General features: G+C 37.7%; 1 protein-coding gene across 4 annotated transcripts in view; it reads left to right on the plus strand.

The window, feature by feature from the left end:
- Window positions 1–27,448, plus strand: part of GRM5 (glutamate metabotropic receptor 5) — a 284,776-nt gene that overhangs the window by 116,545 nt on the left and 140,783 nt on the right. For all 4 annotated transcript variants that reach the window (XM_075742446.1, XM_075742444.1, XM_075742447.1 and 1 more), the window contains one exon: window positions 10,046–10,295. In XM_075742446.1, the coding sequence (XP_075598561.1) occupies window positions 10,046–10,295 (250 nt within the window). The remainder of the gene's footprint in view (window positions 1–10,045; window positions 10,296–27,448) is intronic.

Below are 27,448 nucleotides of genomic sequence, written 5' to 3' on the forward strand. Positions count from 1 at the left end.
TTTTGCCCTAGGGCAGCTTAGTCTGAAATTCAGATCATATCTTGTCTCCAACTCTGGTCTATTACTATCTTTTCCTTCTTCAGTTTCTGCATCCAAAAGCTGGGGATGGTAGTGTCCTACTTGGTAATACCCTCTGAAGCTACAATTCAAAAACCACCTGTACCCTTAATATATTCAAATGCATTTTTCAAATATTCTTCTAAGATGCAAACTTTGTTATCCATCAAGAGGAAACAATTATGCAACCTGTTCCTAAAATGAGACTATCTCCAAGAAAGTAGTTAATCACACAGTATAGGCCTTCTCATCCTACACAGTACAGTTTAAGAATGATTAATATGCCCCAAGAAACTTCATAGTATCCCCTTCAAACTCTTTTGACAAGCACTCCTGAGAAATGCAGTCATAGATCTGCCTTCCAGTTACTATTCTAAATATTCATGGATTCCTGATAGACCTCGCTGCTCTCAGAGTTCAGATTGGGAGAGTCACGAAATCCACTCTTGTCCCAAATGAACGTGCTGAATAAGAAAGTGCACAATCAGTTAAAGTGAAATTAAGGTGCTCTCTTTTGAGTAGGCTTGCTATCGTCTACAATTACCATGGAAAAGATTAGGTGTTATTATCAAAAGATATGTTAGACATACAGAGTGATTGTTGATATGATAAACACTATGTGGATATTGTTACAACTAAGCAATGCGAGGTTTGTCAGGCAAAACTATCAGTTTCATTCAGTCTTTTCAACATAAATATGGCCCTCATTACTGTAGTTATCTGAGTTTCTCTCAATCTATAACACATTTGTTCTCACAGCACTGCTCTCAGGAAAAAGTTTTTACCTTCATTTCACATATGAGAAGATAGGGGAGAAAGAGAGACACTTGCCAGAAAACTCAAAAGATTAATTGAAGGCCTTCAGAGTCTATTTAATCCCTGAATTATGCTTCTTTTTGCTGGGTGACTTCTGGTAGTGCTTGTCTCCCGCAGCAGCAGAGTAGGACATCAAGTGTACTTTAGAAAAGACCAATTACAAACCATTTCACAGTTGAGAATTAAAATTACATGAAGGTATATTGCAGGTTGTGAACATATAGAAGTGTGATGTTGTTCACTTGTAGAACGGACCAACTCTTTTGAGAAATATAATAATTAATATCCTAAACCAGAACTGGGACTGGATCCAAATACCAGTGAAGAAACCTCAGGGAGCTGCATTCCTTGGGAATTCACTACGCCCACAATGAAGGATACAGGATCATAGACCGAAGTGCTCCCACTCTGAAGCCCTCTCCTTACTGACACAGCATTTGTCTCCTGAAAGGAACAGCCTCCAGTCTAATACTGTCAGTCTCATGTGTCCTCATTTCTATCTGAAAACCAAACAAAAAATGAAAAGTATAATCCTAAATGAAAATGAAAGAAAAGATAGAGTATCCCTGGAGTCCACTAGGAACTGTGCTTCCATTAATGATTTCATTTTGAAATGAAATGATGAAATGATACAGGAAATGTCTAAGGGAAATGTCTTGGAGTCAGGTAGATAGAAAAAGCTATTTCACAAACAGAAACTACAGAAAATTTTTAATCTCTCCAGTCTGAAAGCAAGGAGAGCAGTCAGAGATGGCAGTATGTTTCTGCAAAAGCTGTCAAGCTTAAAATCCTTTAGCAGACATTATCATCACGGAGGACTTCAAACATTGCTCAGTGGACAAGGCCACAAAGCTGCAGTCATGCCAGTTAGCAGGATGGATCAAAGGAAGCCTTCAGAAAAGGCTGCTTCCAGACCGTGCCCTGTTCTCACAGAGCAGCAATGCTTAAATGAGGCTTTCTTTTAAAGTTATGAAGTGATAATTTAAAAATAAACAGAAGTGAAGGTGCATTAAACTGTGAAACTAGGTCATCATTTTCTTAGGAGGAATAAATTTATTATTTCAAAATAGCCAAGAGAAGATGAGAAAGAGAATAGAAGCTTTGTTATCAAACTGATACTTTTGAGCTCTCTCAGATGAGGAGGTAATAAACAGATACTTTTAATTTAATTAAGTACAGTTATGTTTTGTGTATATTGTATATTACCTCACTAAAATAATTTAAGCATTATTTATTTAAATAAAGATCTAATAAATGGAGCTTGTTAAAAAAAACCTTTGAATGAAAACTTCGAGTCAAAAAATACCTAGTAACTGAAATGTAAAAACCTCACAGAAAAGAGCTTAATTAATTTCTTAAGCAAACATGTTTGAATTTATTTTTAAAATGTCAAAATATTACAGTTAATTATTTTTTAAGCAAAAATAAACTAGTTTCTGATTTAGAATACATACTTTAGTTTTATTTTACATTGTAGAAGGTGATATGAGACTTATAAGAAATGACAAAATGGTCAATATCTGAATTAAATATTATAAGATCATTTCAACAAATTATTTCAATCAGACTGAACTAAATTTTAAGAGGATTAGAAGTGGGGTGTTTGGTTGGCTAATATTTTTGAGATTATGAAAACATTTCCTGTCCACAAATGTACAAAACTGAAAATCTCAAAAACTGTTCACAGAAAAGGAAATTAAGTTCATAGCCAATATGACGTCATGGTAACTAATGATTCTTTATATCTACACATCTTGTACTGTCTTCAACTATTAAGCCACCAGTGACATAGGCAATCCTTTTGGGTCTGAGTTTTATGAAAGCTTAGACCCTGATAAGTACTGCTCGAAGAGCTTTCAGTTTGAATAGAAAAGATGAACATCCGAGGAAATAGATGTATGAGGTCTCCATGATCATATAGGTAGCTAAGTACAGAGTCCTAATTGCAGCCATCAGTGTTTTGTGTCCCTTATAAGGCCTTAGCTGCTAGATCATGTACTCTGAATCACTCTGAGATTCTCTGTGCTTAAGGAAGGCAGGTTGTTGTGGTTTAACCCCAGCTGGCATCTGAGCACCACACAGCATCTCGCTCACTCCCCTCCTGGTGGGATGCGGGGAAAAATCAGAAGGATGAAAGTGGGAAAACTCATACATTGCAATAAAGACAGTTTAACAGGTAAAGCAAAAGCTGTGCACAAAAGCAAAGCAAACCAAGGAATTCATTCACCGCTTCCCATGGGCAGGCAGGTGTTCAGCCATCTCCAGGAAAGCAGGGCTCCTTCACGCATAACGGTTACTTGGCAAGACAAACATCATCACTCCAAACTCCTTCTTCCTTTATATGCTAAGCATGATGTCATATGGTATGGAATATCCCTTTGGCCAGCTGGGGTCAGCTGTCCCAGGTGTGTCACCTCCCAACTCCTTGTGGACCCCCAGCCTACTCGCTGGCGGGGTGGGGTGAGGAGCAGAAAACGCCTTGGCTCTGTGTAAGCACTGCTCAGCAGTAACTAAAACACCCCTGAAATCATGACCAGCAGGTCGAGGGAGGGGATTCTCACCCTCTACTCTGCTCTTGTGAGACCCCCTCTGGAGTACTGCATCCAGCTCTGGGGTCCCCAGTACAAGACAGACATGGAGCTGTTGGAGAGATTCCAGAGGAGGCCACAAAGATGATCAGAGTGGGGGAACACCTCTCCTATGAGGACAGGCTGAGAGAGTTGGGGTTGTTGAGCCTGGAGAAAAGAAGGCTCTGAGGAGACCTAATTGAGGCCTTTCGATATTTAAAGGGGGGTCATAAGAAAGCTGGGGAGGGACTGTTTATCAGGGAGTGTAGGTAATGGGTTTAAACTAAAAGAGGGTAGATTTAGACCAGATGTTAGGAAGAAAATCTTTAGTGTGAGGGTGGTGAGGCAATGGAAGAGGTTGCCCAGAGAAGCTGTGGATGCTCCATCCCTGGCAGTGTTCAAGGCCAGTTTGGATAGGGCTTTGGGCAACGTGGTCTAGTGGAGGGTGTCCCTGCCCATGGCAGGGTGGTTGGAACTAGATGATCTTTGAGATCCCTCCCAACACAAACCATTCTATGATTCTTTGATTCTATGAATTATCAGTACTGCTTTCAGCACAAAATCCAAAACACAGTCCCATACTAGCTACTATGAAGAACATCAACTCCCAGCCAAAACCAGCACACTGGTATAGAAATTTTAAGTATGGAGTAGGTAGTTTTCTTAAATTAATCACTGAGGGAATTTTTGCCCTGTGCTGCTCTTTTGCTGTTTTCTAGTCCTCTGATACCTTTCCAAGCCCAGTCAGCATTGCCTTGCTGCTTTGCTTGACTAGTCATTTCTTTGGAGAAACTTTCCCTCAACATGATCACTTGGTTCTGTGTGAGGAGCAAATGGTAAACCTTCTTGACAACTCCTGTCACAGAGTATAACGTCACAGGAAAACAATGCTTGTGTGAAAACTAATTGCATAGAACAGGCCATATTTTCATCAAGAGGTCTTCCATCTTGACCACATACTATGTTGCGCCACGGTTCTGCAGCCGCCCCACGAAGAAGCTTCACATCATCTGTTTCAATGTGCGGCTCCAAATGAGGCATGGCGCTGGAGATACAATGTGGCATCATGCTGAAGAAAGTCTAGTCGGTGTCCTTTCACCAGAGCAGCATCTGGCTATTTGTATTCTGAATGTTAAAGTTTAGTTTATAAAAAAGAGTAGTGTCCTTAAAAATGTGTGTGTGTGTGTGTGTGTGTGTACATATATATATATATATTTTTCCATAAAAGACTTTCAGATTGAATATCTTATGAGGAAAGATTTTAAAGGCCTTGAAGTTGCTATCTAGCACTCAAGATAATTGAAGTTTAACAGCCCAGTCTCAGTGATTATTAAGGAAAAGATGTGGCTGGAGATACTTAAGAGATAGTTAAGCAGAATATAATTTGAGGAACTATTCTCATTTAAGGTATTTTTAATGGGCTGCTTTCAAAAATTACCTTTTTATTTTATTTTTATTGCTTTATACATGTATACTTAAAATAGAAACTGAAATTCCATTTAAAAATCTTTTCAATAAAATATATTTTGGTCAAATTTAAACAGCTTATATTTTTTTTTCTTTTTTAGCACACATACACAACTCCAGAATTTCAGGCACATGTGATGTGATTTCATTTGATTCGTACCCTTTAGAATGAAATAATGTTCTATTGTCCTGCTCTATTTGCAGACATAACTGTACTAGGAAGACTGTGATTTTGATCATGGTATATCAGTGGCATGTTGTGGTTGCTGTAGATGCTCAAAAGATTTGGTATTATGTTCCTGTTCTTAGTAGTGATGAAACTTTCAAAGGCTCATACAGTCATGGCAAACAGACAATATCTAGTAGGTACCAGTAGCTGTAGGTACTACTGGTGTTTTGCCATGATCAGTTTGAATTGTAACAGTCAAAGAGACCTCTGATGTTTTCATTTGGGAAACTGTTCTACACCCCCATACCCTTGACTTTCAGGAAGATCATCCTGATAATCAACCAACATGTTGCCTTTTATAAATATCTTCTATTACTCCCACATGCATTTTCAAAATTATACCTACATAGATTATTTTAGGTATTTCTGGCAAAGTTCATCCTATTGATGTCAATGAAAGCTAGTAAAAAATGACACTCTGTATTCCCTGTATTGCTTCAAACTTCTACTGACAATTTTAACCTGACTTGGCTTATTTTATGTGGCTCAGATACAGCATAGAATATTATTCTGTGTTTTGCTTTTCCTTGTCTATAAAAATTATACTAGCACTTTGCTTAAATAAATATGTTCTGTGATAGGCAGGATTATTACCAGCTAAATGAATGATATAATGCATTTCTTCAATTTCACTTGAGCCTTCTCTTCTTTTACTTTGTGAATTTTCACTGCATCCTGCCAGAAGCAATTTTACATCTTAAATCTCTCCTAAAGGCTGATTCTCATCCATGTTCACTGAAACTCTGTTATAAACCAAACAATTACCTGATAACAATTCGTATGTGCAGCTAATAATAAAAAAGCTCTTGTATTCAAAGTTCCTTGGGCAAGAGAAAAGGTAATTCATTATTCCATTTGGCTTCAGGGACATTTTATCTCATATTGATAACCTTTAGTGTGATAGAGCAGATGTCAGTGTACTTTGTTTATCATTTTAAGATTAAAAAACTTTATTTTTCTGCGTAATGCAGATAAGATTTTAACAGTTTATGCTTACATAATTTAATTGCCTCAATTGTTGGGCAGGAGGAGCAGCAAGAGCAGCCTGCAGTTTGCCTGACCCTTTTCTATCAGATTGAAGTATTATTATGTACTGTACTATATTAAGCTTCATCTGGAAAAAAGCACAATCTGTTCTTTTTAAGCTTCTTAATAGTTTCTAGTACTGATTCATTGAAAGTGGAACCAACAGATTGTTATAGTTAGACTGTCGGTGGGGATGCATATGCTTGAGTTTTGAACAAAATTCCAGTTCTGAAGCAGGGATAAGTCTTTTGTATGATGATGTAATCGATTTTTTTTTTTTTTTTTTTAAACATGCAGAGACATATGGGAATAGCTTTTGAACTGGGCTTAGGGCCAGACGTTCAGGTAGGCAACATGCAGGATTCAGGCTGGCATTTTAAAAGAACCAAGCTGCCAGTTGTTGCCATGAGTATAGGACATATTTACAAAAGCCATCATCAGCTAGCAGCTCTGATTACACCACTGACAGACAAACTTTCAATAGGAGATGACCATCCAATAACAAATTGCGATACATCCTCCAGCAGAACCAGTCACAATATAGAGGTGCCGACTTCCAAACACTGAAATGGAGATGAAGTTTGTTGGGGGAGGAGTAGCTGAACATAAATCGACCATACTTCAGCTACAGCTTGTGTTCTTTGCTGAGTCTTTTCTGCTGAACTGGAACTAGACGAGCAAAAGTAAATCAATCCCTCCCTTCTGTTTAACTTTTCCTTAGGAATTTTCATTAAATTTAGAAATGGAAACAGGATAGATACATGGATAGATTGCCAGGACATAGGCAGCTTCCATCACAGGGGACTCAGAAGATGTTGGTTTGGCTCCAGCTTAGGGGTTCTGAATTAATTTTCTCTTGGAAGTGAAAGTACTAGCTCCTTCTGAGAGTCACACTGAGTCACGCATGTGTGCAAGCCTTAAAGTCCCCGTATCCTTCTCCTTGTGTCATAGACCTGGTTGAACTGTGGGATCTGCCCTGCCAATGGAAACATGCCCTTGCCATGGCAGTTTTGGTAGTACTACTGCTGATATGTCACAGTTGAAGAATCAAATGTCCATGAGGAGCTCAGCTGCATGCAGAAAGCATGGAGATGCTCTTCCACTATGAACCTCACATCTCATCCCCAAGAAATGATGTAATGATACTCTCCCAGTTTCCCACCCCCATTCCCTCAGTGCTACATGTATACCTTCATACACATACAGGTTTTACACGGAAAGAGAGATAGCCCAGAAGAAATTAATCTTAATATGTGGTGCAAAAGAGTTTAGCAGAAAAGATTTTCTTTTTCCATCAAGGAGTGTTTCATTATCCCCACAGTATAGCTCAAATTAAATATACATACCTCATCAAACCTCTTGCACAACAGGGGAATTCACTATGAATAATTAATTAAGTAGAGTTTAATCAGCAATGATCATGACAAGAGCTCCACTGGCGTATTTGTATGAGCATCTTGAAGCAAAGCTGCTTTCTGTTTTCATCAAATCTCCCTTGGGCTCATGCCATACAGCTATAGTTTTCCCAGTTGGAGAACTCGGTTACTTTCAGATTTACACTGCCAGCATGTTTTTCTTCCAAATGTTAAGAACGTAACACTTTGCTAAGTGGCCTTGGTAGCTTAACATGTTTCTTCTCATTTTGGATGACACATTTCTTCCTGTATGGTTTCCCAAAATGTCTTGATACATGATGAGACCATGGCATTTTTGCCAGAGCAACCTTTATTTGACTGGAAAATAGTTACTGCACTTCGTGTTCATTGCAAGACCTACTATTTTTCAGTACTGTAATTAAACCTATTCTCAGCTTTATAGCAAGCCTCAGGGTAACAGTTTGTATGTTTATAACACTTTCAAACAAAGAGTGCAATATCTGGAACATTGAAGAGATCCAATTCTGTAAGTCAGTTAGACTTGGCAGGGAATTTTCCATTGACAGTTTTCTGACAGAAAATGAAGTCTTCAGAATTTCAGTCTCTTTGAGATATACTATGGAACAGCTTTCCCTCAAACTTTCATCTTCTATGGCAAAGTTCGATATGTTGGTTTTTTTCCTTTTCATTTTCTCTTAGGAAAAGTGAAACAGAACATTTAATGTTGATCCAGATTGACCTAAATGAGAATAGGTTTAAACAAAGTAGTGTATTTCCTGTCGAACAACTTAATTTTATTTTAGATGGCCTCAGTGCCCAGTGGGAGTTAAATGTGACTGACCCCCATTTTTCTTTCAGACTGACTTTGGAGGCTATAATACATGTTTTATGAGGCACCACATTTTCAACCTCTAGTTGAACTGCTTCAGCATCTCATGGAAATCACTTGATGCTCATGTATCACAGGAAACGCAATGTGCCCTAAGAGCATGACACATGGGGAAGCACTGGGCACCTGATTTACAACTCCCAGGAAGCATTGCAACAACTAGGTTTTAAAATCATATGACATTTTGTCCAGAAACAATTCGCATAGTAATGGGTTTTCCATCAGGCCTAATCACAGCAGGGAGGAAAATGAAAGTCATATTAGCTAAGGAGGTCTGCATTCAGGTTGCCATTCTGGTTGAGTACCATTTGGAAATTTCAAGGTCTCAGTGATTCATTCTGATGTGAAATGAAGATATGGTATTTCCTCTCTTCTGCTCTTTGTCTCTTTTAGCTATTTAGATGGTAAGATCTTCAAACCACAAACTGTTTTACAGATTCATGTACAGTGCTGAGTGTAATACAGTTGTCTGATTCTCACTGCTTCACATGCATTTTCACTGTCAGTACTCTTATATACTTGTAACTAGGCTAGTAAAAGAAAGCATTTTCCTTACAGAGTCTTCCATTTGCAAACAAACAGAAATAAGTGAAGGATCAGCAGTTCCTTGCAACAGCATTATTTTAACACTCTCAGTCTTATTAATTTACTGACTATGTTTCTGTGGAATATTACTGGGGAGTTAAGGCAGTATTTTGGAGAAAGATATCCTGCCTCAAAGGCGTTCTGATTTAAATGAGACATGAAACAGATTTAGACAGCCAGATGGAGGAGCACAGGAAACCAGAGAGACAATCCTGGTCAGGATGATTGTCAGTGGTATCAGTTCACCCACTGTTTAAGCACTTTTATGTAGGCCTGGCAATGAAGAAATTTTCTATGGTGAAATAGAATAAAGAACAATAAATGTATCTGTCTGTTAATATTTATTACCAGTTTATCCCGTAGGGGAAGAATAGATTGAAAGAAACCTGTTGAGCTGATAGACATTTAATTAAAAAAAAAAACAACAACACAGAAGTACATTTAGTTCATCTGTGATCTTGTGATCCCTGTAATGCTAATCCTCAATTTTGCCACTCATTCTCCATAAATTCTTTCTTCCACAGAATAAGTTTTACCTTTCAGTGTAATTAAAAATTTGTTGCTTTTCTGATTGCGTTATGAACAAAGTCATGTTGTTATGAGTCACTGTTTTGTTTTGCTTATATTTAAAATATTACACCTAAAAGTTTATTCTGAACATATATTTTTCAATTTTCAACCCCAGAACACTTGACCACATTCAGTCAACTTAAGAGAATCAGAAGAGATTGCAATTTATACATACATCATTGTACACATTGTGGACCATATCCTCACAGCTATTGAGGTACCTAACAGCCTTTGGTTTCAGCAGAGATGCAGGCTCCTGAACAGAAGTGAGGTTTCTAGAAAAATTTGTTGATCTTGACTCAAAAAATAGATTAATTAAAATCTTAATGTAATTTTGTTAAGATTGGTATACTGATTCTCTGTGCTGATATGTTACATATTCTTTAAAATATTTGCTGTTTCCAAAGCAAGAAAAGCTTCTGCAAATTTTAATATATGCATATGTGTTTCTGTTTGCATTTAGGAAACTATGGTGAAAGTGGAATGGAAGCTTTCAAAGACATGGCGGCCAAGGAAGGGATCTGCATCGCACATTCCTACAAGATCTATAGCAATGCTGGTGAGCAGAGCTTTGACAAGCTGCTGCGAAAGCTTCGGAGCCACCTGCCCAAGGCAAGAGTTGTTGCCTGCTTCTGTGAAGGCATGACTGTGAGAGGGCTCTTAATGGCTATGAGGCGCCTGGGACTCGCTGGAGAATTTTTGCTGCTGGGCAGGTGAGTAACACCGTGCATTTATAGCCAGCCTCTTTTCTGAGTAGGGCAAAAAAATAAGACAGTTCAGTCAAGCATACATAAAACACATACTTGTGGTTTCTCCTATACACGCATATATCTAAAAGATAGAAAGTAACGTCAGCCATGTCATAGTGGTACGTACTCCGCAAAGACATGCATCATTCTCATGACATGCCAGGCAAGCACAAGGCTACTTGGCCAGTCTTAATAGCATTGTGTAGGGGAAGGCTGACACACAAATGTTTATTTCTATCATCCATTTCGTTCACTGCAGTTTAAAATGCATCCTGTTTATATAGAGCCTGAAGCTATGCCTCATCTGAGTAACACTGTTAAGAACTGCTGATATGGTCTCTGGGTGGACATGAAATAGATCTTCCCAAAACAAAGTTTTTTAACCATCACATTTTCTTCCTGAAGCAATGTGCTGATCTGTGCCTACGTCCTAAAGGCAATATGTAGGTAATCCTTTCTCTTATGCGGAACTTAATGATATTAGTGGTTTCTTCCCTAACCACCAAAGGGGGAAAGGAAAACTCATTCTCATGTGTTCACCAAGCAGGAAAAGACTCTGGGCTAGTAAGCAGAGAAGTAAAAGCTATTGATGGAAACCTAATGGGATCTTTGTATTTGCCACATATTCAACAAGTAGACCCTAAATGAGATGAAAAAAATGGTGTATTGACCACAAAATGGAGCATACCAGGAGTCAGCTAATGTGACCTGCTGCCTTTCCAGTGCATTATTAGAAGGATGACCTGATGCTGTCCCAAGAATGAACTCTACAGGAGCACAAATAAAATGGTGTCAGTGAAAGCAGATGTCCTGGTGAGACCCTCAGGGAACCATGTATGGACTGCAGCTCTGCCCAACTGTCTTGGGAGCTGGAACACTGAGACTGTCCCACTGGTAGGACACCAGTCTCTATTCCAAGTCTGCCCTGTTGCACACAGCTGCCCTTCCCGCTTGGGCAAAGGGGAAAGCAAACAGACAACACCTCAAACTCCTGCCTCTGCCCTTACTCTTTGACATTAGCCTACATTTACAATTGCAGATGTGAAATTCTTAATTATTTCTCTCTTATGGCAACTGTGTCTGCCCTTCCTTTCTAATACATTTTATCTGTAGTCTCTTCCATGGATTATCTTGATCCTTTTCTAGACTAACACCCAAAGTGATTATAGTCCTCAGTGTGTGATTCACCTAAACATTTTTAGATATCCACAATTTAGATACTTCCATGTGGGCTAGCCATCACGCTTCTCTCTATAGTTAGTGGAGAAAAATAGGTCCTTCTTTAGTCCCTTGTTTGTAATGTGGACATTTCAAGTAGCTCAGAGAAATCATGTTCTAGAAAAGAGCTGTACAAAGACTCCCTTGATGACTACCTTAGGTGGAAAAGACTACTTGATAGTTCCTTAAAGTGGAGCAAATGCCACCTCCGCTAACTCTAACTGAATCTGGTGCCACATGACTTTTGCTGTCTTCTTTTATCCTAAACACAAGAAGTTGCCAATTCTTTGCAACAACACCCAAATTTAGAAGCATGTAAGCATCATTTTAAAAAAATATGTTGACCCTTAACTACTCCAGACTCCAAACCATACTTCATTTTGAATGGGATTTTTTTATATACCACAGTGCTATATTTAACCCTTTGAGATACTTCTATAAGAACTTCAGGAACTGTTGATTGTGAATAAGAATGGAGCAATACAATTTAGCTCTTCAAAAAAATAAGGTCTAGAGAGAATTGGGGTTTTTTTCAGTGAAAAATACCTGCTTCTAGCTGCAGTGGTAACTGTCATGCCTAATTACAAGAAAGTTGTTATTCTGTATATGACTGTCATTCAGTAAATTGAAAGTGATAGCTTCTCTCAGAAGTCTCAACTGTAAACTGTTTGAAGTTAAACCAAAAATCCTTATTTCTACTGGACCAATTTACGTGTGTCCATGCCTGTGGCAGTACAGTACAATTTATTGTGAAAACTGTAGCATGAACTGGAAGTGTTTACAAAGAAAGAAAAAGAGAAGTGTAAAGATATTTTTCTATCCTTTCTATTTATTAACAGAGATTCCAAGGTAATGGCTAAGAAGTGGCTTCTGAGACATAGGTTAACCTGTTCCCAGCCAGTAGCTTCTGGGGACAGGTGTAAACTAATTGCACTTATCTTTACCTGAGTAAAGCATTTCTATGTCTGCATCAGACAGCTGAGGACAGCTGGAGTGATGTATTCTGTCTACATATGGCTCTGCACTTGGGAAATCCCAAGGATCTAGGAGTCTCCCATCTCCTTTCAATAGATTTGGTTCAGATTTAGTTTTAAAACCAGCTATAAGCCATAAGGAAAACAATTAGATTTGCCCACCGAGGACTTTAGGAGTTTAGTTTGGCTTTGAGTCACCTTTAGTCAGGAGACTGGACTGTTTTATGATGTGCCTGCAGAGCAGCAAGACTCATGTGCAGTGTGGAATGTTCTGGAGCAGTTATCCACAAAAATGTTCATTCTCACAAAAATGTTCTCCTTCTGCTGTGATATAATCTCAAGGCTTCTCAGCAGAGCCGAAAGAAAAAAGCGAAAGAGAAAGCAGGGAACCTGCAGGAAGGCTTCTTCATGTAGATGAGATGCAAGACAATAATGTCATTGTCCATTGATGGCCTGAGTTCCTGTAGGGGTTTACAGCTCCATTTTCCAGAACCTTGATGTGCCGTGTGCTCTCTTGGTTTCAGCTGTTTGGCTCTGTTGGTTATGAGTATTTAAGTGGTGGTCCAGAGCTAGGCTGATTGGGTGGTTCCATGGAGAATAGCCTAAGGCACTCACCTGGGATGGATACGACACCAGGACAAACCCAGATCCTACAAGCAGATTATTTTGGGAACTTTTTTGTGCAGCATTTATATATGGGAAAAAGGATTTTAGCAAGATTTTGAAAAGAACAGATGGTTCAGAGCACTCAAAGGAGAAAGAGCTACATCTGAAATAAAAGAAGGCAACTAATTTCTCTCGTGAAGCTATGCAGGAAAACGGACTAGGATTAGATTTATACTTTCATTCATGCTCTGATCCTGGAGTTGCTCTGGGCTGCCCATTTAACTGAGAAGGTTATAAAAGGACACTCCAAGTGTAGGGAGAATGCCTGTCACTGAAATACAGTGGAATACAGTTCTTACATGGAAAAATTCATCTACTAATGGATACTTGTTACCCCAGAAATGCATTTTTTCTTCCCTCTTGTTTTGTGAAGTGGAGAATTATTTTATTTTATTTTATTTTCAAATGCACAGAAAGAACTTAAGTCCCAAAGCCACAGAGCAGCTCTATGGAAAACCACAAGAAATCAGCATTTCCACTTCCTCTTAGCTTTTTTTTTTTTTTTTTTCTTTTTTTCCATTTCTGATATGCGTTTACCTCTAATATTTCCACTTGCAAAAATACTGAGATTTTTTGAGGGCATGAATTTCTCATAGCACCTGTTTTATGCTCAGATAAACAGAAAATGGAGTGGCCAGGGAGAGTACGTATCAAATAAATCATCCTGTAGAGCCCCAAGGGGAGGGGAAAAGATATCCTTCAATAAACACTCCACTCTTGACGTACTATGCAGTTCCTGAAATTGCACTGCCTGCCTGCGACAGAAATGAAAGATGGCAAGTCATTAGTGATTGTAGCATTCCAGAGCTTTTTGAATCATGGAAAACAATCTAAATGCTCAGCAAATATTTACCTCATGCACCTTGAGGAATTGGACTTAACCTCAAATAAGAAGGTGAGTGTGCTGACTTTCAAGTGTGAAAAAAATGTTATTTTAACCTAACTGTTATTCAGCTTAATTGGGATATGGACACCAGGCTTCCTCTGTTTGTGTTTATTGCTTCTGTCATCCACAGGTCATATACCAGGAGATATCTTTACAGATAAAATTCATTAGAAAATAAATAATACATTCACATAGCAGAATAACTTTGGAATATATTTCAGAAAGAAATACGGAGTATTAATTGTATAGGTTGTAGGTGATTTTCAGCTGTTCCATATTTTATGTAACAGTTGGCCCCAAAGGTTGAAATTTTGTTTCATGTTGTATGAATGCCTTCATCCTCATCCTCTGGACTACCAGTGTCTGACGTTTGAACAAAACCTCTGTGATAACTCTCGCCAGTGATAATTTTATCCGATGCCTTTCATCTACAAGGATTTTTATAATACAATAGAAACTATGAGCCACAACTGAAATTATGCTTGTTTACTATAACTAAATAAAATGGGGTCAGAGAACAGTACTGCAGTACCGGATAATTGTTCCCATTGTTTTATCCTATATCAGCTAACACTTTTGGGATGGGACTCGGGCATGGTGTTGGTGACAGCACTGTCAGGGATTGTTACCAAGAGGCACTTTGGACACATACACTCTGTTTTGGGGTAGAAGAGTGTTAAGATATGTACATATATATATAAGATATATAGTTGAGTGTTAAGATATATAGTCCTTGCATGTCTCTTACCTCAAGATGAGATAATTGTCCCTGGTTTATTTTATTTAATAGTGGAAAAGTAGCTGTTGTACAAACCTACAGAGCAAGAGACTGAAATTTTGTAACAGATTTGTGATTCCAAATGCAAGACAGTAGGACTTTTCCTACCTTAAGGAGAGGAGAAGGGAAAGGAGAAAGGGAAGTAGAGACATATAAAGTGCCTTGGTCAACATCTCCAGCTTCCAAATGGCATTCCAGAGGCAGTACTGATCTGCAAGCAACTTCCATATACTTCATGTTCCACTACGTGTATTGTGTGTCAGACTTACTTGGGTAGTAGCTACCTTGTTTGAGTAAAGAAAAGTTAATTAAGATTATCTGGACTTCCTTTTGTATAAAATGAAAAAATTAAACACAACCAGTAAAAAAATCAACAGAGGTGGAAATGTTTCCTTAGGCTCTAGTACTGACTCTGATTTTCAGCTGTCCAGTTGCAGAAATATGGCCAAAATTTATTAGTCTGATTTGATCTCCATGTGCCCCTTAGATATTTATTCAGTCAAGGGTTTACAGAAATGTTATAAAATTGTGTATTGGTTACAATAGCTACAACAAAGAGATGGGAAATCTAGAACTATAGGACATCCCACAGAGTTTCCGTGCTTCCTTGAAGTGCAGTCAGGACTTGATGACTACGTCCTCAAATGTCCTTACAAAGACTGCGAATCACATCCTGCATTTTCAGAATTCACTCTGTTCTGTGATAGGCAAAAGGCTGTGCCTCAAGATAAAAGGAACCCTCTCAAGCATGCCATCGTTGGCAGAGCATGTCCAGCTGGAGGTGGATAAGGGCAGGACACCAATTCTAGAAGTGTGATGACCACAAGAAATTCAAGTGATGCTCTGCAAGAGGGCAGAAGACCCAATGAAGCAGTGCCCATTCTTCTCAGAACAGAGCATGTATTCTATAGCTTTCATAAATCAACTCTTCTATTAAAAGATACCTGCTTAGGTCCTGAGGAGATGGATTGGAGGAAATTGTTATTGATTCTAAGGCTCACAGATGATGCAGCAGAAAGAGCTAAGTGGAAGGTAAGTAGTAGAGATGAGGATAAGGAGGGAGAATAAAATGTGGAGGACCATTAGTTCCAGGAAGTCCCAAAAGTAATTTGGCTGATAGGGAACTCAGCAATATATGAACAAAATCTGGTTAGCAACCAAAAAGGGCAACTATTGCTGAAGGAAAATTAAAGCAAGATAGATGATCTGAGGGAAATGAGTTCTTTTCAATAATTTAAAAAGAGATCTTTCGTGAGACTTGTAAAAGTGTCTGTTGGACGAAGAATGATCTCACTGCAGAGGATGTCATAATTTCCCTCCTGAAAGTATGCTGTATGGTGTGGGTTAACGTGCTTTTTTTCTGTGTTTGTACAAGTCCAACTGGTGAAGTTCCTGTAAAGTAAATGAGGATATGAAATTTTGCAGACCTGAAATATGCTCTAAATTCATTTTTTTGTTATTTCTGCTGCTTCAGGGAAAAATTAATCAGCCAAAACTCTTCTATCTAGAATAGTTCTAACTGGATAGCCTTTGGAAAAAATGGGGAAACTAAATGTAATACAAGTGTATAGATCTCTTCTCTGGGGACAAAATAAGCAGTTGAAAAAATACTTTCAGAATACAACCATGCAACCCCAGCCCATTTGAGGAATCTGCTCCCTTTTCAATCCATGGTGGATAGGAGCCTGCTACAGCCTCACCTGAATGCTCTTTCCTCTGAGCAACTGTCTGCTGCCACTCATTTATTTATCTCTCAGTTCTCTTGTTCAGGCATCAACATGTAGCCCAAGGAAGCAGCTATTGTATTATACCTAGTAATTAAATGCACTGTAATTAGCAGCATTAAGTCAGAATCTTCATTGCCACCCAAAAGACAAAGAACTTACAAGTAAAACAGAGGTTTGCTTTTCTAGAGCCGTAAAAGAGATTAGAGAACTGAAAAGCTGTCTTCTCTCCTATATCCAAACAGTGTCCTTAGAGGTAAAGCAGATTAGAGGGTAAAGAATAACTTAGCTTTGCAAAGGAGCTTTGTGGTATCCATTTACCTGGCAGCCTTGGAGCTCAGAGACCCTCAAGGTGAGCAATTGCAGCCCCCAGCTGTGTCCTGCTGCAGATGGAAGCAGTCAAGTGGCTGGCCAAGGCCATTTGTGTAGTAACTGCAAGGAGCATAATTTTCTTTCTGTGATACAAACCACAGGAGATTAACATAAGTAAGGACCCCACAAGCTATGTTTGAGGATTTTAGGGACATGGGTGAGGAAAACTTCTACACTGAAAGCAAATCAATCAACCTGATTTTCTTAATCTTCTTTTGCCTCTTTTAAATATTTTTTTTTAATCTATCATCTGACATGTTTCTAATAAATATTGCATCTTGCAGTCCAATTTCACAGTCACTAATATGGATGGAGGTAGTGGGGGATGGAAGTAAGCTCTAAGCATATTTGGTAGATTGTCTTGATTTTGCCTTGCAGGAATGCTGTGTCTTTCCTGGGGTGTGTGTGGTGTGACATGGTGTCAAGCAAACATCAGAGATTTCCTAGTGTGAATATTGGCATACCTTCTGGTTATGTCAATAAGAGATGCATATGACTCTGAAAGGAAATTCAAGTCCTACACATTTGAAAACATAACATTAGAAAATAAACATGGCTGTATCAGGTCAGATCAAAGGTCCACCAAATCAACGTGTTGTTTCTGGAAGTGGCCATCAGCAAATGACTGGAAAAAAGTGGCACCAGGCCAGGATGGAGCAAAGTTCTCCTGTAGCATTCTTAAATCTACAACTGATTTTTAGTTCAGGAACCTCCTAAATCAAGTTGGTGTCTTTGTAAGGGAAACCCTTGTTCAGTGCACTGCTATGAGTAAAAAGGAAGAAGGACATACAGGGGTAGATCATGAATGCAGACCTTAGTCCTAGGAGATAAGAGCTTTAATACTAGTACTGGAACTATATTTATTGTGGTTTTGCATGTATCGTTACATTTATATGTCTCTGCTTTTTCTCTGCAAATCTCTTTCATGACTACTTTAGACAGTGAGCAACTCAGGCTAGACACTGTATTTTACTATGCATCTGTGTTGCCCTTTGGACTACAGGGCACCAAACTCTTGATTATTCAAGTACTACCATAAAGCAACACTACTTCAGTAAACTCAATAGGCAGTCTTGCTCAATAGGAAACAAATAATTAGTTGACATTGGTAATGAATATATCCTTCTCATGACATGACAAATCATGAGTGTGTCTAATTAAATTATTTACTTCCTGAAGGACTGGATCTTTCTTATCTAAGATTGGCATTAACGACCAAGGGAAGGTAGCTTTGTCAGTCAAAACACTTGAATAGTGTTGTGCCTTAGCACGGTAGAAAACAGCACTGGCTGGGAACTCAGGAGGTCGTTCAAGTCTTTCACTTCTGCACTGCAGGATCATCTCTATCTAATTCATGCTCGATCCACCTTTGGATGGATCTGCTTATAATCTTTCAAAGATAAAAATTCCACAGTCTCCTCAAGCAACTGTTTCCTGTGCAGAACTAGTCCTTATACTCTTCCTAATGTCTAACTTTTACCTTTTTAAACTGTTTTTTTTTTTAAGCCTGTTACTTCTTGTCCTATCCATCTGAGCAAAGGAAGTAGTTAATTCCCTGCCTTTCTAAGACTACTATTTATATATTTGAAGACTTATGCTTACCCTCAATCTGCTTTGACAACTTTCAATGTGAAAGGAAAACATGTTTTACACTTTGGAATAACAAGAGATTTCTATTATCCCAGTGGTAATGAGATGGGGAAAAGCACAGAAAAAGAGATGGCAAAGAATCCTGAAGCATTATATAAGATTTATTTTCATTGCAAAAGGACAAATCCATGAGATGATTTACACAGTTGAAAAATAGACAGTGAGGCAATCTCAAAGAGTGCTCCATATTGCCAACAGACCTGTACTTGCAGTTCTGCATGAAATCAAGTCAGTGGCATTGCTGGGAAATTGTGTCCGTTTGTGGGTGCATCTCTGTTCTCCCACAAGAAAGATATGCTTCTGGTTTTAATTTTGACTTTAAAGCTCTAGTCTATCCAACAGCTTATTAAACCTCAGAATGGGAGAAGTCTATGGGTGGCTCACGTAAGATTGTTCTCTTCAAATATGTCTTCTGAGAGTGATAGGCAATGCCCACAGAGTATTTTCTAAGGTGAACCTATTTGGAGGATGAAAGAGACTCTTCCGAGTCTAAGAAAAGAAACTAAAAATACTCTTGGAACAATGAAAAAATTTTCTATTTAAGCTCAAGAAAAGATAAGATGCTTTCTTCTCAAAAACAAGAGTTCAAGAGGTGAAAAGAATCTAAGACCTTAAATTCCAGCATTGTTATTCCACCATTCTGTGTAGGGTACATGATAAAAAGATAACTATGTAAAACATTAACTGAAAATGTGATTCAGTATGTATTCTTAGAAAGATTTTAAGGTAGCCTGAACAGGATGAAAGCTAGTATTGTCCGTGAGATTTTCTGATCTTTAGAACAGCTACAGACTTTTGGTTAGTGAAGTTAAGTGAGCCTAAAATGATCTCCATTAAATGCCTAGCATATGTTTGTCAAAAAAAACCCCAAGCCTATTTCTGCTCCTTTAAAATTAACATTGCGACAAATCGAGGTTTGCTGGAAGGTACTGATTAGCGGTTAAGATCTGTTTCCTTTCTATTATCTTTCTCTGTAGTGTGCGGGTATGTTATTTTCCATCACTTCTTTTTTTCCTCTTTCTTTTTTTTGATTTATCTGCATCATCCCAGAGTCTGCACCTAGGAATAGTGACTCACTGCACACACACACATACCACACACACGTCTGGATATAGAGAAGGTATTGCTGAGAGGGGGAAGACCCGGGGGTTTGTAGCTCCATGTTACCACCTCCTAATGCTCCTAAGAGCATCTGTTCCAGATCACATGGTCCAGGAACAGTCTATTCTCTCGGCTAATCTGCCATCAATTCTGTTCACATCTTACCTTCTGCATCCCCCAGAGGTCCTTTGTGTAGATAAACAGGAGAAGAGTGTGTGGCAGATAAAGGGCAGGAAGTACTGGATCACTAGGATACATTCAGTTGTCCCAGCTTCGTGACCATTGTTACAGGTGCTCCATTTTTGGGTTAGTGAAGGAAAGTGGGAATCAGAAAGGCAGAGAGATGCTTTCTCTAACTTCACATTTAAGATGATTTAGGAGTACTTAACACACCCCAAAGATCTGAACGTAAAAACATTACCCATGCGGCAGAGATTTATGCCAAGTAACCCATCTCACTAACTCTGCTCAGTGATTATAGAAGAATCTTACTCGGAATAATGAAAACTTCTGATTTGTAAACTTGTGGTGTAATTCATTTTTCTATCACTATTAAAATGACAAAGTAGCACACATAGCAGCACATTTCCCCCTCACTATGGCTGAATTGATAGTTTCTAGTGAAGCCGTTGTGTCTCCAGAGGTTAAGGCTGAAGGCGACTGATAACGTGGATGAAATATCAAAACTCTAAACCTCATTCTGGTGGAATTCAGTTCACTACTGCCTTGAAAAGACTTTATAAATCTTGGCAAGAAGATACTGCTTTCAGGAAGAGCAGATAAAAAAGCCATGTACTATTTCAAGGAATAAGGCTGAAGTGGAATTCTGTTGATCTTTTCCTATTAATTAGAGACACTGTAATAACAGAATGAATAGTATTTTAATTAGGAAGGCAAAGTTAATAAAATAAAATCTATATTTACTAAGGGGCCATATCCTTCAACCTTTTTCATGTCAATTAGTAACAATGAAACAAGTGGAAACTGGCTGAATCACAATGAGTAAGTCATCTCTGTCCTGGGAAAATGTATAGTTATAAGATATTGCGATTTACTACATTTTAACTGGTATGCTGTTAAACATTCTTTGTCTCTAAGTGCTGATATGCACAAATCAATGTTAAGCTTAGGTGCTGTCTCTTTTTAACCATGATTGGATAAGCTGGTTTTTAATATAGTTTTACCAACACATACCAAAACCAAAAATTATTCCCTGCACTGGAGCAGTTAAAATAAAGTAAGCTAAACATGTTTCAATTTGAATCATTATCCAAACTCTACATGTGTTCAAAGGTTTCAGGGTTTAGCTAAATCAGTTCACCATTCATAGCCAAATATGCGTCACCTGGAGGTCGTCCGACTACCAAAAAGTGCATGTTAACCACCTAAAACCTGATTTTAAGTATTTCTGACATGATGAAAATTATACTGTAATATATTGTCATCTCAGCAATATCTCGAGGAGGATGACTTTCACAAAATGCAGAGCTTGATGTTAGCTGTACACTTAATAGATTTTTGGGGAGTTAAGCAGAAGTAACATACTAAAATGTGTTATTTAGTTACTTGCTCTGATCACAGATATTTAAACATCTAGAAACTCCTGCATAGAAGTGAATGTCCAGAAACCAAAACGGTAACTGCAGGTTGTTCATCTGGTTTTGACAGTAGCTGATTACTTGAAATGCCCTTAAACAGAAGGAGAGCATTGAACATACAGTTGGGTTTTTTCTTTGAAAAAAAGTCAGACAGAACTGCTTCTGAAGCTGTCATCTCTTAGCTAAAACTTTTAAGAAGGTTTATGTATATTTTTTTCTTTTTACTGTAAGATATATAAGTGATATTATGTAGCAATAATAAGAAAATAGATAGCTTAATTACTTATGTAGCAATTGCTCTGTCAGGAAACTAATTACTTCTTGCTGCTCCATAAGTCCTTGTCATGGGGGATCTCCTAGTACAAGGGCTTGGGTAAAGGTAATTAGTGTTTTCTAATCATCTCCCCCTGTTATTTTACACTACATTGAACTTAATATGGCAATTTCAGCTACTGGCAGCCAGAAGCTCTGTGACAATTTGCTATTTCATTCTGGTTGTGCTCTTGTAGCCAGCAGACTAAATGATTCATACTCCACAAAACATTAACTCCTCTCTCCCGGTTGAAAAGAGTAGGGCCAAAGAAGCACCCCAGGAACAACAGTAGTAACAAACAGCAGCAGGTACTACAGAGCCTGTGTTTCATTCAACTACAATAACTCAGTGGGGAGGTGCAGAAAGTCATACCCACAGGAATGCAGTCAAGGTGTTTCCAACCGACCAGTGTAAACCACACATCTTTCTTCTGAGCTCTCCTCTGAAGTGCCCAGGAATCTGCCCAGGGTCAGGATATAGATCCCAGGCAGGGAAACAGTTGTTTTTTGCTGAGGGTTTCTTATAGCAGACTGTACTTGACTGTTGCATTTCTCAAAGAGTGACGCTCGTCTTGAGGTCAGGATGTATCCCACAGAAAGCTCTTTGATTCTCTGAGATGGACATTCACTTCTATTCAGGAGTTTCTAGCTGTTTGTATAAATATCTGTGGTCATACCTATCAGAGAAAAGGACTTATTTCTCTTCAAAATAAAATAGTAATGGTTTTACATCATAATTTCATTATTTGTTTGAAATAGATTTTTATCTGGATTTTTCATAGAACTGATGGAGAAGAGCAAGACTGATCTCACTTAAGGACAGTGCTAAATTGGTATGCACTCACTTCATTAGTGGAGAGGTACAGGCATGCACACAGGGTAATTCAGATCTTCAGTAAGGTTAATTGTCGTCTGCTGTCCCTAGTAAAGGGGATTTGGGGTGAATACATCCAAACATCCATTACGTGTTGAGAATCAGGAAGATAAATGTTGACCAACATATTCCTCTCTCAGATGGCATATTGGCTTCTTGGAAAAACAGAGGTGCCATTATTCTTCTGGACAGATGTGAAATGCTTCCTTGAGTACAGGTTTAATGGACACTCATTCTTTAAAAGTGGAGGACATCAATGGAGGGAGTCTACTCAAGAGCAGAAACTTACTCATGTTCAAGAAAGATAATTCTTCACCTTGAATCCTTTTTTTCTAGAAACAGTACAGTAAATTCACATTCCTACACACTCCTGCAGCTTCTCTCTGTGTTTGGAGGCAGGTTCTGGCATCTTCTGCTGCCTTCTGCCTTGAAAAGGAGCTGTCACTTACACATGTCAAGGGACAGCTCAGCCTACTAGACAGAGACCAAATGTTTCCCCACTGACTCTGAGGAATTAAGCACCTCAAAATCCTCCAGCTTTGGGAATTCCCAGGCAGGCCTGTCCTGGAGGGTACAAACTTGAAAAGGTTGAATCTGTTGCTGTTTGTGCATCTCAGAAGAGAAATTTCAAGGAAGAAATTTGATTTCTGTCCTTGATTTCAACCCCACTGATTCTGACTGGGGATGTCACATCCCAGCATTGGTAGTGGTTTAGGTGGCTGGGAGTTCTCAGAGACAGACCAAGGTGAATCTGGATGCATAAAACTACAAAATAGTTTCTAAGATTGCTCTCTGTTCCGTGTGTGTAGCGGCTTTAATGGTGACCCTCTCCCACAGGGCTCTTAAGGCAGAATCCAGAGTCTCATGCATAGTTATTGTTTCTAAAAGTTGATATGCTTATAAGAGAGTATTTAATATCAGAAGGCGGCAAATGACTTTTAAGATCATCTGCAAGGGTATTTTTTGAGCTGCTGTCTTTTGAAAATTAATTTCATAAAAACAGACTAAGGTTGTACATGGCTGGTTGGCTTGTATAATCTGTGTCAGAGGTCAAGAACCAGGAACTGGAGTGTTCAAAACAATTTTATTTTTTTTTTAAGAAATTTACTGATTAGTATTCATTAATGAAATTGCTACATATTTTTAATTGAAACTTTATTACCAACAATTTTTTGTTAAAATAATGATTTTCAAAAAAAAAAAAAAAGCGCAAGATTTTATTTTGATAGAAAGGAACTTCTATAGAAGTCCTCAGCTCTAATAATCCATGTTCTTACAAAGTACTGGAGAAAAAAATTTCCAGGGGTAAGAAAACTTTCTAGAGTTCTACAAATCAGATTATTTTCAGTACCACAGTTACAAAACTTTGCAATTAGAAAATTTTGCCTTTATACCTTTTCGGGTTTTTTTATTTGTGGGCATTACTCTCGTGATTCAATTCATTTCATTATGGTTGCATCACATTGGGGATGCAGTTCTCATAACTATTTTAACCATGGCATTTAAACAGTCTCTCAAATCAGACATAGCAGCTGTAAGCAACACCAATAAATGGGTTTTTTTCTTTGAATGTTTTGGGTTTGGTTGTTTTTTTTTTTTTTTTACATTATCATTGATTTTTTTTCACCCCAGAGAAAAATCATTTCAGATGAAATGCTAAGCTTATTTTGTGCCAAACCATGAGGAACAGTAATAAGTAATATTTATGAATTAAGCTTCTGTCCATGAGTATTTCAGGGAGAGATATGATTTCTGCAAAGCACTTTTTGCCTTGGCAGCCTGTTACAGCTGGGACATGCTTCCGATCAAGATCCACAAATGTCTCATCCTACTTTAAATCTCTGTTTGGATATTCTCTATGTTCCTTCTAAAAGAATGACAATAGTTAGCATAATAAGAACATTAACTATCATATTACCTCATGATATTATTGATTTGTATTCCCTTATCTTCATGTATTTTTATGTTGATTTTTTTCTCTTTTGTCTGATTTTATGTCTGAGCATTTTGTGTGGCCTGAGCCTGCAGAGGTTTTAACACCTAGATTGTCTCTATGAATCTTAAGTTCCAAAGTAATATTAATAATAGATTATACTCACTGCTCCTAATTAAGTATTTGTCCATCTATTGATTTCAGGCATTAAAATACTTTAGTCCATTTACTCCCTCTCTGAGCCTTTTATGGGTGAATCTTGTCTTATATGCTTAAAAAAACATGGAGAGTTTGAGAATTCAGGAGAAAACAGGTAAATCAGTCATTTAAACCAGAGATTGTTCTCAGCCACTCCTCACATAAACAATTCCAAAACTCAGAGACGCTGTGGAAATCACAGGGCGCAATTTGTCTTTTATTTCAGAATTAACATCTTAATTGGCTATCTTGTTATTAGATATTAGAAAAAATGTTCCAACAGTCTTTGGTATTTAATTAAGATATAGTAAATGGTTTTCTAAATTGAATTTTATATCCTAGTGGATACGGTTATTGAAAAAATCAGTTGAAGGGAAACAAGTATCTCAGTAAAGGCTTTTCTTCTGTATTTGAAACGAGTTCTGTGCTTGGGTTAATGCTGATTAAGGAAACATCTCTGGAGCCCTGAATTATCTTTAACTTGAACTAAATGCTTTGCAAACAAATGTAAACCTGATTTTGCTGTATTTGCCTTGCTCTTATCCTAAAGCTTGCTTTCTGAAATGAAAAATTATTGTTTATGAGACAGTCACAGATTTTACACCATCCATTCAGCTTGCCTTTCTTACATGACATGGTCTTCAAGTGTTATGTTAGAGACACTAACCAACTACTATACATTAGAGTCCTGAGCCAGATTATTACTCATTGTTGAAGAGGAATTTGTCATTCATTAATGCACAGTTCAATTTTAATGTTCTAAAAAATGTGTTGAGGTTAGTTAGCTCTGCCAGTGCTGAACATTATTTAAGTTACTATTTTGAACAAACTAACTTTATTCACACTGTTCATTACTGGGTTTTTGTTAACAGCTGGACTGTGATTTTTTATTGTTTTGCCTCCATCCAGCTTTATGTTCAGAAACACTAACCCAGAGATTATTAAATATCCACTGCACAAAGATGTGCCTAATTAAATCATTCTCTATCTTTACAGAGTGAAAATATAACCTGAAACGCTGTTTTCAAAAATTTCATGCAGCTAATGAGAAGGGTGGAGATTTCCATAATTTCTTCTTCCATAGTTAAAGAACAGAGTATTCAATTTATTCTGTGAAATTCAGTGAATTTGGGGATCTGGAATAAAAGTAATCTGGAGTGAGAAAAGAATGGAACTGATATATACTACAACAAAGTAGATTCATAAGAAGATCAACTGAGTTATTAAATTCTTGTCTGCAGATATTGATTACATACCTTTACTCATAGCATCCACATGTTGTAAGGATTGTACAGTCATCCATGTTGTTTTCAACCTGTGCTTTGTAAACCTATGAGATTCATGCACTACATCAAGAAGTCCACAGAAGGTCATTACAATCAATAAACTCACATTTGTTATGCACACTTCTATTAACCAGACCCCCAGATATCTAAATATCAATGTAAATTAATATTAATATATCTGGATAATAATATAAAGCATTCAAAGGAAATTCTGATTTCTCTGTATAAGAATCTTTCATTTCACCCATTAAAATCATTACACAAGGTCCCACGGAATTTAATAAGATAGAGTCAGGAAGTGAAGTAGTATTTCTGAGTTGTACTCAAAAAAAAAAAAAAAAGTTCTGGATCTCCTTGTACTTGATCTACTAAAATGTATTAAAAAGCAGTCAAAGTGTTTCAAGTACTTCAACAGCAAAAACAATTTGGACAGCCTCCTTCAACTATCCTGTGTTATTTGAAACGAGCTTGGAGGGTCCCTTTCAGTAACAATTAAAATTAGGACCTCCTAGAATGAAAAAAATAGCACAAAAAAATCCACTATATGAAATTAAAAAGAGGTTGTAAGAACGTGTCTCTTTTTTTTCCCTATTTCTGATAGTCTTCTAATACGTTGAAAGATATTTGAAAAGTTGCAGAGTGTCATGCTTATATTTTCAGGAAGAAACTTGCATTTGAAATATCTTTCCAATATTTGCATTGTATTTTCTTTTTACAAAGTATCAGTAATAATTTGAAATCAAATCAGAAAAAAACCCCTGAACTTCAAAAGCTAAACTAAAATATCAGAAGTTTAGGGGTACTGGAACCTACAGTGGGAATATTCAACTTGTTTTCTGGTTGGAAAGTGGGCATGTTTTCAAGTTCTGATGAGACAAGAAATTCGACATTCAGAAAGACCTTGGACTGTGGATTCTAAAGGAGAAGCTTTATTGGAATAACCAATAAAACTTTTGCTTTAACCATTGTAAAAGTATTTTTTTTTTCCTATTTTGTAATCCTGGTAACAGTGCTATTCTTGGATACTTGATGCATATACGTGTTGTATACTTTTTCTCACTTTTGACATTTTTCCTTTGATTTTGTGTTTATGTGCATCATATCTCTGATGACTTCACTGTCCTATAATAATAAGTAAAGTAAGTGAGAATTATCATGCAAATCTATGTTAGATGATAAATAAGCAATTTACAAATGAATATCTCATGATGACTCTAATTTAAAAACAAGCTCTTTAAAATTGTGCATTTTGTTATGACAGCTGAATTGCTGGCATGCCAAGGAGCTCACAACATGGAGAGGCTTCAAGTAGGCTGAAAAACCCAGTGAAGAGGAGTGACTAGGTTAAAAATACCAAAGTGCTTTATGCAAGCATGATGCATCATTGTAAGGGAAATGAAGTGTGTTTGTTCTGAACTGAAACCCTTGGGCTGGCTGGCTGTTTTGCAGGGGCATTGAGATGTTAACAGGGAGGGAAATGTTGCTGGATTTTATGTACACTGGGGTTTTTTTTGTGCCATGATCTCCCATTCCTTGAATCTGCAAGT

The sequence above is a fragment of the Balearica regulorum genome, chromosome 1, assembly GCF_011004875.1.
Source record: "Balearica regulorum gibbericeps isolate bBalReg1 chromosome 1, bBalReg1.pri, whole genome shotgun sequence".
In the NCBI taxonomy this organism is placed as follows: Eukaryota; Metazoa; Chordata; class Aves; order Gruiformes; family Gruidae; genus Balearica; species Balearica regulorum.